Source organism: Pyxicephalus adspersus, chromosome 2 (genome assembly GCF_032062135.1).
Source record: "Pyxicephalus adspersus chromosome 2, UCB_Pads_2.0, whole genome shotgun sequence".
In the NCBI taxonomy this organism is placed as follows: domain Eukaryota; kingdom Metazoa; phylum Chordata; class Amphibia; order Anura; family Pyxicephalidae; genus Pyxicephalus; species Pyxicephalus adspersus.
This window is the reverse complement of record NC_092859.1, coordinates 96,234,327-96,249,529: the sequence shown is the minus strand read 5'-3', so window position 1 is coordinate 96,249,529 and position 15,203 is coordinate 96,234,327. Positions and strand designations below refer to the sequence as shown.

General features: G+C 38.2%; 1 protein-coding gene across 1 annotated transcript; it reads right to left on the bottom strand.

Annotated features, from left to right (window-relative positions):
* Positions 1 to 2,824: 2,824 nt before the first annotated feature.
* On the bottom strand, positions 2,825 to 14,776 carry ING3 (inhibitor of growth family member 3). The gene is made up of 12 exons (XM_072401569.1): positions 14,645 to 14,776; positions 14,435 to 14,506; positions 11,615 to 11,715; positions 9,824 to 9,889; positions 9,350 to 9,446; positions 8,234 to 8,305; positions 8,039 to 8,158; positions 6,396 to 6,562; positions 6,059 to 6,249; positions 5,370 to 5,565; positions 4,446 to 4,484; positions 2,825 to 3,595 (listed from the first exon to the last, which is right to left on the bottom strand). The coding sequence occupies exons 1-12, from the start codon at positions 14,670 to 14,672 to the stop codon at positions 3,479 to 3,481; spliced, it is 1,266 nt and encodes a 421-aa protein (XP_072257670.1). The 5' UTR covers positions 14,673 to 14,776; the 3' UTR covers positions 2,825 to 3,478.
* Positions 14,777 to 15,203: the final 427 nt, after the last annotated feature.

Genomic DNA, 15,203 nt, shown 5'->3' with positions numbered 1-15,203 from the left:
CGAGGATCGTCTCAATGCAAGGAAGAAGATTGCAGTGTCCTGCAATGGAATGAGCATGGGGTGGGTATTGTGGATTTAGATCCACCTTAGGCAGAACATTTTTTTTATTAATGGGCTATTAATGCAAAAAAGTACCCTTGCACTATTTCTGATAACACTATGCCCTATAGTGGATGCATTTTTATTGCCTCAGGGTTCTGTAAGATGAGTTTTTAACTTGAAATACACATTGACCACATACTATGCCCCTGATTAGTCTTTAGATTTGGCACAAAACAGCCCAGTAACCGGTACGATACACATTATAAGCTTTGTGACGAATATTTCCTACAAAGTATTATTGGCTGTATTATTTAAATGATTTCACATATACCCAAGGTAAATTTAATTTCTACTTTTAGGATATTAGAAAAGCTCCCATTGCAGGGAGGCTATTCCACACAGCAAGGGTTAAATGCTCATTGAGGTCTATGGCATTTAAAACAAAAAGTTTACCCACCATATGTCTCCACTGGTGCAGACTCAATAGTCATACATTATGAGGCTGCCGAGGGCATGCTTACAATTGCCCTGTAACCCCCTTGACATAAATAGGTAATTACCTTTTCAGTATACGTTTTTATTATCCCACAAGATAAAATTCACAGTCTCAAATCCTGAGGCATGAAAGTTCTTCTATGGCTCATTCTTTCACCATCCTTCTTTTCCTTTGCTAGTGATGCATGGCTTGTATCTGTCATCTACTCATGGCATAGAGATATAAATATAATACATTAAGATAATATATGTAATGTTTGTACATTACTTAATGAAATTACTACACAGACACTTTAAACGGGGTCCTCGGCTAGGCAGTTAGTATAAAGAAAAATATATAAGATAATGCATATGTAAAATCAAAAATGCTGCGACAAAACGGTTTCCTTCGTAGTGTTCCAGCAGCCCTGCCAGGGATAATGGAGAAGTTCCATTGCTGCTTACATAAAAGCTTTTTTGCATTTAGTTTTTTTTTTTGGTAGCTGGATGCAAAATTTACATTTTTTTTTAACTATTGATAACCAGCTAGTGTCTGTGTCAACCAGCTTTTGTTAAACCTTAACTTGATATTATCTTTATGGAGTTTAAATAGGTTATAATCATCCTAAAACAGTGGTAGTTTGTTTCTTCTTCTAAACTGGCCCTTATGTAGGTATAAGTGTGACATCAAACACTGCTCCCTCCACTGTCTACATCCTGGTAAATTCTCACCTCAAAGTGTATGCAGTCCTTAACAATGATTTTGTCTTATTTGCTGTTAAATAATATATTACAAGTGTTTTATTATATCTGTTTGAGTGCAAAGAATACCCTTTGTCTCAGAAATTTAGAGTTGTCCTGTGCACACTTTCTCTGTTATCTAGGTCTTATTATAAAGACATAGAACAAATTATCTCCAAGTTGAGAAAAAGGATGGGGGAAGGTGTCAGTAATTTAGATTTTAGAAAGACAATCGGGTAAGGCTGACACCAGTTTACCAGAATGCAGCTTCCAACAGGAATCAGAAAATCTATAGCTGACTTTTTCATTTTATTTAAAAACAAGTGAGCGCTGTCACCAAAAATGATGGTGGTGCTGGGGTGGGCAAACTTGAATAAACTGTTTTCACTGCATATAGTGTCAGCTTTTCAGTGTGCATTAACAACCGTAGCAAATCAGATAGACCCTGACATATTTACTGGCTAATGCACATCCAGTATGATTTAGCTTATTGGTGGTAAACTTACTTTATTCAGGGGGCTTCAAGTGTGGAACAGGAGACCAGCAAAGGGCCACAATTCATGAATGTTGTGCTTCAAAAGGCTGTCAGAGACTGCAGATATTCAATAGGAGTTATCGGACATAGGGGATATACTACAGGAAACATGTTACATGAGACTTACTAGGGGTCACTGCTATTACAGCCCCTTTACAAATCAACTAGTGCACATCTGTGCTAATTATCACATTAAAAATTATTTGAGCCACATTGGATATTTCTCACAGCAAAACCATGATAAAAGATCAGTTACAAAACAGAAAATGAGAGAAGTGATGAACAGCACAGCAAAACTTAAGTAGCAGCAAGACTAAAAAATCACTTTCCTTCACTGAAATATTTTTCACTTTAAAAAGCACCGAGTTTACTTTACAAGAGTCCCAGGGGCCACACAGTAAGTCCCAAAGGCCTATAGGTTGGACACCAGGCATCAAGCTCTTTCCTTCCCAGCTAAACTTTCCCCAACCCACCACTTCCATTTACAGGACTAGAGTTTGTTCATTCAAAGAGCCCCAGTATTTCATGTATTTTTTTTAACATAGCTTCCTGTTTTTTAGGGAAGATACATATGGCACCATGCCAGACCCTCATACCAGTCATCATCTGCCTTTATTGCAGACTCATGGATGTGTTGTTTTTTTTTAGTAAACTTTAGCTTTTAAATATAGTCATAAAATTTCATTTTTAATGCCATTCATTGATTTTGATTGAGTTAATTGCAAAACCACTGAACCTAGTATTGTCAAAAAATTTGGTAGGTGGGTAGGGATAGAGGAACCTTTGGAAGATGAAAACATTTTTAAATAAAAATATTTTATTTTTTTTGAAACCCAGTAGACCTTCTGGGGACACTTGCTTGATACATATGAAAACCCATTGTAATTAAGTTGTCATTTTTCTTTTTTCAATAAAAAAACGCTCAGGGTACCCCACAATAATAAAACCAAACCATGCTCCAAGGCAAGAAATCTTGCTGGCTGTTAACAATGGGTAGCAAATACATGCCCCCTCCCCCGTATATAAAGAAACTTTTTTGTGTTTATAACTCTTTAATCATCCAGAATGCCAGGACAGAGTTAATTCATAAGAAAATGTCAAATAAGTTTTATTTAACTAGCTTGTCACTACTACATTGAAAACACAAAGAAATCATTTGATAAAAAAAGAAAGCACACTGATGTTGACAGCAGTGTTTGTGTAGTAACATTGACAAAATTGGCTCTCACATAACAGGTTAAATAGGTTATGTACACAGTTAATGGATGCCAGCCCAACAACACAGATACGTTTCGTTTCTTCAGCCAGCTGAGATATGTTTCTGAAGGAAACAAAATTGATATAAAAAGGAGCTTAAAAAGTACTGCATACTCTTATTTAATAGTAGATCCTTTAACATTTCATACCATATTCCCTTATAGCCTTTCATTTCGTGCAAGACATACCTCTGTAAATTATGCACAGAAGCTATAGATAACCCTCAGCAATGAAATCCCATAAAGACAAAAATAGGATTTCAAAATGCCAAATATTGACATATGAGATGATGATGTACTGAAATGGAATTCTTTTAAATACTTCAGCAACTGTCCAATCCAATTAGCAAATGACCTGTTGTAAATATGAAATGATGCGCAGGTTTTCAGTGTAATAAAAAAGTGTAATTTAGATAGTTAGTCTTTTGTTTTATTTATGTCTGCTTCCTCTTCTTTTCATGGCAGCTGTGCACTGTGGGCAATACCATTTTCCTTTGGGAGCTTCTGATAATCCCACACATCCATAATGGAACCATTCAATAGGGCACTGAAAAATAAAAAGGATGGGGGAAGAATATTCAATCAATAAAAAACAGTACATATAACTTGATTTTCATTGCAAAGAAATTAGATTTGAGAACAGTTGAACCATAAAGAGACTTTATTTGATTGATTGCTTACAGCTACTAGAAATACTTGCAAACTGTTCTTTTTTCACAAGGAAATTGTGTTTTACACCTGTGCTTGTACTATTTTACCAATATAATTTCACTTAAAACTCAAACAATATTATTCATGTAAGTTCCCCAACAAAGGACCCAGCTATACGTAGCATGTAAAAATAATTTTCATGCATTTTGCCTGCAGTGTCATTTTTCCACATTGAAGATATGCTTGCTGGAAACTGCTCCAAAAGCATCAAGAATATCAAGAACTACAGCAAAGGACAAAAACTGTACCTGCACTCAGTTTCAAATGACAGTGTAAATCGTGGCTAATTTACTAAAAAAACTGGAGAATGTTCACACAAATTGTGTGAAGACTCACTTCAATTATCCATTTGCACATAATATGTTACGTTTTATTATTTATTGTACAATCTCAAATTCTTTAGCAAACAGAGCTTTACAGTCTACTATCCATTGAAGTTCATGAACATACATCTACCACAAAGACGAAAGGATGTTATGTTTGTTATCTATCCACCAAACTAAAAGTGCAAAATACACAAAAATGTTTGAAGAGTCACAGCCTAACCATTTGAACACACTGGAAAATCTCCCTGCATTAAATGGTATACCTCTGACTGCCTAAGGGACTGGGTTGTTGATGGGCAGCTTTTTTGAACTTTTACCAAATTTTTATTACATTTCAGGTATACATTTACATATACTTACATCTTGGTTATCACATCCAACCATTTCACCATAAGATACCTAAAATAGAACACAAGTAGACATTCAGTAGAAATAAAGGCTAATTTACATATTACCCTACAGTGCAGCGTATTAAAAATGTACAATGTATTAAGGCAGCGTATTTAAATTAGATAGGCAAACAATGAACAAAAGGCCTAAAAAATAAAACATTTTGCTCATGCAGGCAAAGCCTGTGCATCAGTGGCACATCACCTTAGTGCATTGGGTACAATTCAAAATTAATGTCAACATATTGCGTTACATTGGGGGGGAGACTTGTGTGGGCCCACACAAATCCCTTAAAAGGCCATTTACTAAGTACTTTGATGACAAAATTTGTTTTATAATGCCATTTAAATTTTGGACAGGCAACACTTTTGCTAATGTCTTTAACATATTTAGCACTGTAGAGGAAACAGTAAGAGGAGTATTGACAGTGGAAAAAAACATGCACAGTTAGGAAGTGATCAGAAGTGGGTTTTATATTGTTACTGTAATACTTCAGGGCAGCAGAAGTAATTATGACTCAGAATATGCTGTACTGCGTGACAGAATTGATAAATCTCCCTGTTTATGGTACTGGAACCCATGCAAATTATAAGCACGAAAACCACAAATTAGGAATGAAAAAGCAATAATCCATTTTTTATTTAATTTTGCATTTATAGGTAATATTTTGTAAACAAGAACTACAAAACCAACAAACTAATATTCTGCTTTAAAACCGTATAGTAATGTAATTCCTAAAAGTAGTTACAAGGTTAAAATAAATGTTTTTTTCATAAATCCTAACAAGTTGATGAAATTGATAAAGTAACTAGACAAACTATTTTTTTAGAGCATATTATTCCAGCAAGACATTTTACTGGCGAGTAAAAATCTAGAACTAGCAGCTGACTTTACCTGATTACAGATACAGTAACGAGGTTCATTGGGATCATATGTCCAGTCAACTTGACTATTTGAATCGGACTCTGGAATAGCTGCAGTCTGTTGATGAGACAGCTCATGTGCAAGAGCTGATGAAGATGAGCAAGAGGATAATGAAGAGGAGGAGGAGGATGATGAGGATTGTTGATTTGAAGATTTATTATTGCTCCTACACAGCAAAAAGAACATATGTTAGAATAATAACAATACAAAACAGTCAAATATATATTTAGCAAAAATAATTACCTAAAATGACATCTGGAAAACAAGGTAAAGTAAATGTAGCAGATATATATAGCAACAGTAATAAAAGATGGCAAGATTTATGAATACTTTAAGTATCTTTAATAGGAAAATATAACTGCTTCTATTATAAATATAGAAAATTCTTTTTGATAGGATAGTTTCAGAATATACACTGGGTCTTGCATGTGCAGGAGGTGTGTCACCCCAACCCAGACAATGAAGGGGGTTGAAGGCACTGAATCCTAGAGCACAACAGAGCAAAATAATCATTGGTGGCGACGGAGGAACGCTCAGAACCAGGGCTATTGTGTATCTTTGGAGGGGGTGATTTGGCAGATAAAGCTGCACATTATGGCATAACTCCTGAGCACCACCAGCAGAATTAAATTCCACTTTAAATAAACTTCTTTACTCACTTGCTTTTTCGCCCACTTCTCGCGTCTGTAGTTGCTGAAGATGTCAAGGTCTGTGTCAGCGTAGAAGCCAAGGCTGATGAGGAATAACTTGTTGAATCTCTAGACAAAAACTCTCTCCCAAGTTGGAAGTCATTATTTTTAAATGCCTCATAGCTGGCTTTCATACTGGATGTCCTTCTTCCTTCTTTCATCTGTGTGTATTTAGTAGAAGATTATTTATCTAGTAGTAGTTTTCTAGTACTTGCAGTTTGATATTTTTACATATTTCACACAAAAACAAATAAATAGTAAACCAAGAACTATGTATGTGGTTAAAGCATGAATTCATATGTTGTACCTGTGCCGTAGCTTGAACTGCTTGAGCAGCTGCCATGGTAATGGCCCCAGCTCCAGCCCCTGCAGCAGTTCCACTTGAAAGAGAGCTCAGGTTATATGATGCTAGTGGCTGGGAGGAATTCACGTTGTAAACATTAGTAGTAGCAGAGGACATAGTATTTCTACACCCTAGAGAAATATATAAAAAAACATAATTATTAACTTTCTTAAAAGCATGTCATACATGAAACTAACAGCTTTTTAAAAGTGATCAGTTAGAGCAAGCAAAGGGTGAAGCTTCATTAGCAAGTATATAATGTGCATGTAATGGACCATGTAACAGATTGGTAAGGTCATTGTCTAACTCTTCACTTAGGTCTAAGATCATAGTAAAATGAACTTTACTTACCATCCTGCTTCTTTATGACTGCTTTAGAATTGTAATCCTGGCTTTATTGTTTTATTAAGAAGAAGTATAGAAAAAGTGTACATTTTTTGCTTATGTGATAGCTATTACGGTTTACCAGTAAAACTAGAGATGTAAAATGTTGAAAAAAATTCTAGTAACAACTTTTAGAGTTCTACAATAAGCAGCATATAATGTATATCAGGGGTCCTCAAACTTTTTAAACAGGGGGCCGGTTCACGGTCCCTCAGACTGTCGGGGGGCCTTACTATAGTTTGAAAAAAAACAGGAGAAGATTCTTAGGCACACTGCACAAAACATATTTATTGTATAAAAAACATGAAAGAACAATACTATATGTACAGCACACTTGCCGATCATTAAAAAAAAAAAGTGGCGTTTACTTTGGCTTTAAAATTGCTTGAGATTATTCCTCAATTCCTATTTGGAAAATGCACAGATAAATTTGAATTTTCATTGTGTGTATTGAAAATGCAAATTTATCTTGCATTTTCCATGCAAATGAATAATCTCAAGCAATTCATTAATTTGCTTCTTTTTATACACCCTACCCTACACCCAACACTACCCCACACTTTTTATTAATTATAAAAGGGCTGCTAAAAAAACTTTGTCAGTGTCTGCTACCTGTCACTCACTGCTGCCTTCATACATGGATCACACTGCAGCACATGATCAATGTGCATAGTATGTTTATACTATTTACAAATGTACATTGATCATGTACATTTGTGCAGCAGTGAGCAGGGAATGAAGGCAGCAGTGAGTCTCTGCTTTGCTCATACCTTCTCTGCCTGATGGCTTCAGCCCGACAGCTCCAGCGTTGCCCTGGCAACAGTGGTGTCACGTGACCGGGTTCCCTGGAGTGCAGATGGCAGGCAGCCAGAACTCAGGCAGGAGAAGCAGCCTCAGCAGCCGGCGGGCCGGATGGACAACTTCAGGGGGCCGTATTCGTCCCGCGGGCCGTAGTTTGAGGACCCCTGATGTATATAGTGACATGCCGCCACTATCTTCACTTTACAAAAGCATTAACAAAATGTTCCTTCCTTGGAGCAGCTCTCTATCCTATTTTATATCATGAATTAGTTGGTTTGAAAGCTCACCTAACAAAATTATACTACATATGTTTTTTTTATATAGTGTATGGTCCCTAAAGAAGATTGCTACAAGGGTAATATTCCCTAGCCTATGTGTCTGCTCCTGCAAACTAGCATTTGTACATGTGACAGAAAACTTGCCTGGAGTATTTTCTTTAGAAGCATCGGAAGTAAGTGTAGATAACAACGCCTCAGACTTGAATTTTTTCTCTGGTACATGGTCTGTAGTAGAATGATGGGATGATGGATTGTGCTTCCTTTCTGTAGACATAAGCATTTGCGTTTAATGGCTGCTGCAGTTTAGAAATGGAATAAGACGACACTTATTGTACTTACTCTCTCCTGAGGAATGAGAATGAGTATAGTGGTTATTCACAGGCTGAGATGGCGTGTCTAGTTCTAATGACCCTGGAAGAGAATAATTCAAATTTTAGCAAACAAAACAATCTATACCAGTCCTTTTTAATACAAGAGGTAGATCGTTGCAAAATAGCATCTTCCATCTTCTTAGCAATCCCACCTAGTGCTGCTGATGTTATCTTCACGTCTCACATCCATTATAAAGCATATATATGTTTAGCACTCGCCTATGCAATAAGTATTATATATTGTAAAATGTTTTAAAATATTTGGATAGAGTGGTAGAGGATAGAATGACTATTAGGGTTTTATTTTTGTCTGTGCCCTTGTTAGGTAAATTTACTCTCTCTAATCATCTGACAAGCACCAGGAAGGTCAATAGAAATAAAAATGAAAATAACATTCTGAGTTGCCAAGTACACAGAAGGGTTATCTTCCAATGAGGACAGTTGTTTCTATGATAACTGTAAAAAGAAATCTCTCTCACTTCCTGCCAGTCCTCCCTAATGAGACACCAATTGCAAAAGAACAAAACGAGAGCAGTTTTAGCCCTCCCTTGCAAAATTAAAAAAAAAAGTTTTTCTAAATTATTATAGATTTAAACTACTTTTGTTTGTCATGTTTGTGTGATACAGCAGGGATGATTTAATAAATATAGTCTGTAGACCAGTGTTTCTCGACATTTTTAACAAGGAATAACCTTGCCATTGAATTTTAACTTAGCTTTGTGGACTTCAACCATCAAATCATATGCAAGTAAGTAAAATCAAGTTGTTTTTAAAATTTAGATGAGTAATCTTTGTAAAAGAAAACATTCAAATCAAGTGAGAATTTACTTTGCTAGGTGAACAGCCTAAACTGCCAAAAATTCATGGCCAAAACAATCTTCTCTATAAACCAATGCTCAAAACCATTTGACATTTCAAAATACCCCACGTGAAGTGTTGGCTCACAAAAAAAAAATGCCGTAAGTGAAATGCCATTGATAGACCAAAGGGGAGAATGGGGACTTAATTGGAGGGGTAAAGGTGAAAAATGTAAAATAAACACTAGTAACATTATAAACAAAAAATTAAAAAAAATTGTACACACTTCTTTCCAATATTTCAGTAATGCCAGCATTGTCAGCCTCCAATTCCATCTTAAACTTTGCCAGTTCTTGATCAAGTTTTCTCAAATGTCGATCTACCTGTAAAACATTAAAATCAAGAAAATTGTAAACATTTCCATACTACTTATACATCTCAAAGTTATCACATCTCTTATTATTACCAGAATCTTGAGAATTTTCTTGAACTCAGTACATACATACATAAATGAAAACATATCAGCTTGATATGGAAATAAATGGGAAACTATTCTAGCGTGTAAGTCAAGTAGAGGTACCAACCAGTTCGCACTTCAAACTGACAGACATAATTTTACAACAAATGCAAGTTTAATTGTTGCATAAATCAAAAGCAGTATTTTGTAATTTGTTTGCTAAATGCGTGAAGCATTTCCCATTAACACTTTTTTTTCATTAAAACAACAAAGTGTGAGTAACTGAACTATAATTTTGCTTACCAAATCATAAATTTGATTTGCTAGCTGCACTTTTTCATCTGCATCCTCCAAGGCTTTAAAATAATCCTGAAATTAATAATTATTACAAATATAGTCACATAGCAATAGTAAATTAGCACCTTCTTTATTTGCAGTTATGTGAAACTTTTTTTAAGTCTATTTAGTATGATTTTAATGCAATACAACGAAAAAAAAAAAAAAAAACAACCATACTACTTCAAAGTAGAACTAAAGTTCCATTTTTAAGTTTCTATCCTCAGGCAGGTCATTATTTCAGAATAGGACAGGCATTGTCCCTTCTGTAAAAATGTCTTACTTGCCTGATCACACCAGGTTCTTGTAGTAAAAACCAAGCTGTGCACATGCTGATTCCTCTTTAGTTGCCATGGAAACCCAGCAATACACGCTTCCCTTGCTCGTGCCAGGATGAATCAACTCCCACACGCCTGCACAGGAGTTACCTCTTCCTGGCACGGCCAATCAAGATGGCCAAAGATTGTCTGTAGGAGGAAGAAGAGAAGGATAGAGGTGCCCTTTACTGGAATGCAGATAGGTGAGCCAAGTAGGTTTAGTTCCATTTTAATATGAAAAGAAAACAACTGGACAATACAAAACATCATGGAGATACTTTATTCAGACTCCATTCATCCCCATTCCCCCCACTCTATCAAAAGTGGTGAGACTTGCCCTCCACTAGTAGAAGTAATTTACAAATGTAGGGACACATTATTGAGGGCTTTCTAGGTCACCAGGGTAGACAGGGAGGACTTCTTCCAAATCAAATATTATGTCACGTTTCCTAGAATATTACAAACTGGAAGTTCAAAAGAGTTCTAACTGCCACAGTTGGTGCCACATAGGAAAAAGAGGAATGGGGGGTGCTTTGGGAGACCAATTCAGGACAGAACCATAAACTTTGAAGGAAACCAGTTTGTGGATGAGAACAGAGGTCAGGCACTGGAAACCTAAAACAAAGTATAGGGGGTCGGAGTACGATGCTACAGTTTCGGGAATTACTGGGAGAACTAAATTAGTTGTGTGCTGCATAAACAAAATAGATTTTATGAATACATTGCAGTAGAGAAGACTTAATTAAATAAGATTTAATATCAGATAAGATTCTATGTTAAACCTTCAAGTAGTATAAGACCTGATATGTAAACATGCATTAGGTAGATCATCATAAAAATACATGCTTTCCGTGCACTTGATATCAATTTGATTGCTCAAACATCATTTAGATCCATTTATGCTAATAGGATTCAGGTCGATTGCAGAATACACCCAAACCAACATTACTTTTTATCAGTATCCTAAGACTTACAGCCCGTTGTGTTCATTAGTGTTGTAATCAATGGAAACAGCAGATTGTAGGCAGTTCTCATTCCATCACTTGGTTCCATCCTGATATGAGATTTCCTGATCAGTGTCCAGTTGATACATTGATCAAGTATTGATTAAGAGTGCCCCTAATTTTTATTAAGACACAACCAGGAAGCCAGCATGCAAGTATGGCTGCACACACTTATATCATCACAAACTATGAGTACAAAAATGTCCTTACATTAACACTAAAAAGATTATTTATTGTGTGGACCTCTTGTATTTAAAGGACAACATGAAATGATGACCTCTGCTAACACTCACAAGGAGCCATAAACTGTTATCACTAACTTCTTTACAAACTCACATTACCTGCAAAACATGAACACCTTGAGTAATCTATGTGCACCGAACCTATGCCAATTCTCTACCATTAGGTGCTCCTCAGAATAAAAACCTATAACTTACTTTCTTAATAGCAGTCATTTGTTCTTCCCTCCATTCAGGCTTGTTTTTCTTGGCATTAGCAAAAAACTCTCCAACCCGCTGTTCTAACTGGTCCATTGCATCTGCATTATGAAGTTGTTAGAGAAGTAGAGAGTCATATGTTTGCTCTTATGTATTTGTTTCAAACAAGTCACGTCTTAATATATACAGCAATAATTAAACCATTTAGACACTAGTTAACAGTTGCAAATAAACAAGAATTCATAAATGATAATTTAACTGCTAGCTGTAAGGCGGGAAAAAAAACAGTTATATTAGTTTTCTGAATTATGCCAGTAAATGAAACATTGGCTGCTATAGATCGGGAGCAGGAATGGACAAATTATTCCAAAATAAATCTATTCTATTCTTGCCTGGGGATTCCTCAGATCTGTTCCTGTGGTGGACTAAATTGTTCTTGCTAAGTGGCAGTGCCTATGGAATTCTGTTACCACATTCTATTAACCTGAGGGTTCTAGTCCAGACTAGTGGTTAAAAAACATGAATTTCAATGTTCCTCGGCACCTACTCCGGGATTAGTAACAGCTCAGTTTCTTTAGGCATTAAAGTTTCCCTTTCAACTTTTTAGGATTCACTGAGAATATAGAAGAATGCAATAACCCCTTCAACAAGCTCTCACTGACAATATACCTGGCTTCCCCTGGACATGCCGGAAATAAATTTTTGTGCAGTAACTTCATTGCAACTCGGTCAATCACGTGGCCAAAGATCCTTAAGAGAATGTAGCAGATGGCAGTGCCCTGTGAGGGAACAGGTGAATACAGAAGCCCCTCACTTACAGACCAGGTTCCATTCCAATGACCTGATCCTTAAGTGAATTGGTCATTGAGGAGCAAATTAAGGAGCCACCTGCGTTGCCTGTGTGTGTACAGCCCGCCTGAGTGACAGGTTTACAGACAGCCTGCAGACCCGGGTCCAGGAGGCCGGAGCTGAGAGGAATGAGGGGGGGGGAGAAGCCACGCTGCTATCTTGTACAGTGTATTAGTCAGTGAGATGGCCAAAACTGCGAGGCGTCATTAAACAGGTAAGTCGGTAAGTGAGCAATAGCTGTAATGACGTTTTTTTAAGTGCAAAAATGCTTGCAAAAGCAGTGACAATATGATCTATTTTAGTTCTTGGGATATGGTTGGGGCTGCAAACCGTTCTTGGGTACTGCAAAGATCTGAAAAAAAATGGTGATGCGAATCCCTGAAAAAAAGAAGGGGGATAAAACTAACCAGTTCATTTCAAGAATAGTTTTTTTTTTTTGCATTGATCTGTTATGCATATTTGTATGGGTCTCCTCCGGATGTTCCAGTTTCCTCCTATAATCCAAAAAAATACTGGAAGATTATATGGCTTCCATCCAAATTACTGCCAGTGTATGTGTAGAATGGAGGTTGTGAATGCCTTCAGAGGACAGGGACTGATTGATCTATGCTCGCTGAAAAGTCATAATCATGGCATAATAAGCCTGATGAATCGAAGCTCTCCAAATCTGGAGAAGATAGATTATCATAGGAGAACCTGGGTGATCCAGAAAACCTGGAGCGCAACCGGTCCAGGACTGAAAAATTTTTTAGGAAATCTATTTCAGGTTTTCTGGAACAATCCTCAGGCTCTATCCCCAGAGTCTATCTTTTCCAGTCTTGGAGAGCTTTGATCAGCGCCATGATGTTGGACCTATATACATACCTTATTTTGGACCCACTGTGTCTCTATACTGTACATCCTTATGAAAAGCAAGCAGATCATGGCTGGTGGAAGGGATCAGCAGGGTGTTATACATAGCTTTCTGAAAACAGGAAGCTGTGATAATGCCCACATGGGATGCAGAATCTAAAAATCCAATGAATGAAAGGGTTGGACTAGAGCAGAGGTCGCCAACTGTAGGTCTGCGGCTCTGGTCGGGGGACCCCGCTGGAGGGACGCACTGGCCAGAGCCGCTGAGCACGTCCCCTGTACAATTCCTAGGCTCAGGGAAGTGGGCGGGCTGTCCCTGGACACAACCCGCCCACTCTCCCATCACAGGCTCAGATCTGGGCGGGGTTATGTCATAATGACATTAGTATGCAGGAGGTCTCTGCCCCTTTGAGGGACACCCGGCTCAGGAGCTGATAATTTTAGTGGTCTGCAGGACCGAAAAGGTTGGCAACCACTGACTAGAGGACAATCGGATCGAGGTTCAAAAGAAGCCCAGACGAATTTGGATGTTTATCGGCCAGGAAATGTGGTGGGCTCTATTTCTCCTAATGCTCACTATGAGAAGCTTGGTCCTGTGCAACAAATGCAGGGTGTAGATGTGTCAGCACAGACACCTCTGCTCTTTATAATGGATGTAGTGGGGGATGGGTTGATGGGTCAGTGGGCATACACCCCGATTCATAAACATGAGTGTGTAGGATTAGGATCTTTTATGATTTTTTGTATTAATCTATGGTATGTTGATGGTGCATAAAGTGGTGATTTTATTCTATTTATATTTGTTAGATACAAGAGACTACATTTCACATGAAGATGATGATGATGATGATGATGATCCCTAACATAAATTCATGTCACATGAGTTCACTTGAGGTTGCAGCCTCCTGGGCTTTTAGTACAGCCCGCACTGATGTCAATGGGCGGGAGTACCACTGCCCCCTGCTGTTGGCTTCTGGTAATACAACAACAAGCAGGAAGCCGGGGTTACCCTGCGGCAGCTCGCACGGTCTTTTCATTTGAACACAATACAACCGGCGGCCTCACTACAACCAGCTGTCCATGCTCATTGCAGACGGGTGGGAAGAGCCGCTCACGTACTCTGCACTTGCAGGTCCATCTCCCGCATTTCCGTAAACCTGTCGCGCAGATCCATGGGTAGCTGCTCGATCACTGCGGAGAGACGGGAGGGGAGGGAGAGACAAGGAGGGCGGTTATTAGGCGGCGCCACTCCCGTTCACGTTAAAAACCCCGCACCCCTCCGCTCTGAGAGCACCCCGCGCCGCCATGGCGTCCTATTTCCCCACTCACTCTCCAGGTAATCCTCCAGGTACAGCATCTTGCCCTCTTAGGTCGCCTTCAACACAACGGGAGCAGTCTATTTTTCCGAGACAAGATGGCGCCTGCTCTGCAACACTAAAACACTGGGCGGGAGGAGAGGGCCGCCAGACGGCCTCTGATTGGCTCCATGAAGTGATGACATCATTGGTGTATAAGGAGCGCGGAGGATTCTGGGAGATGTATTTCTGAGCGCCAGACAGGCCTGGTCTGTAAGAAGCGGTCATGATGTCTGACAGCAGAAATTACAGAACAAAGTCATTAACTTCTACAAGCCTTTATTTGGCTTTAATTGGCCCAAGGAAACACAGCTTTGTATGGGCTTGTTAACATTGCCATTATGTTACCCCTTATTTATCGTGGCAGTATATTCTGTGTTGTACAGTAGTAGGGCTTGCAGAAGACCTGCATGGCTGACAGGTGCAAAAAGTCTCACAGGAGAAAATTTCTGAATGCATCTTCTGGGCATACATGCATTAAAGCTGAAGTACACTCAAAACAATAAAATCACTCTTACCTTCGATCCCACAGA

Bases quoted from the DNA above. Each gene is read 5' to 3' on its own strand.
- ING3 (XM_072401569.1), bottom strand. From the start codon at position 14,672: ATGCTGTACCTGGAGGATTACCTGGAGA. The intron at 11,716-14,434 runs GTACGTGAGCGG...TTCATAATGCAG, and splicing joins GATGGACCTGCAAGTGCAGA to ATGCAATGGACCAGTTAGAA. The intron at 6,563-8,038 runs GCAAGTTTTCTG...ATATTTCTCTAG, and splicing joins TTCTAAAGAAAATACTCCAG to GGTGTAGAAATACTATGTCC.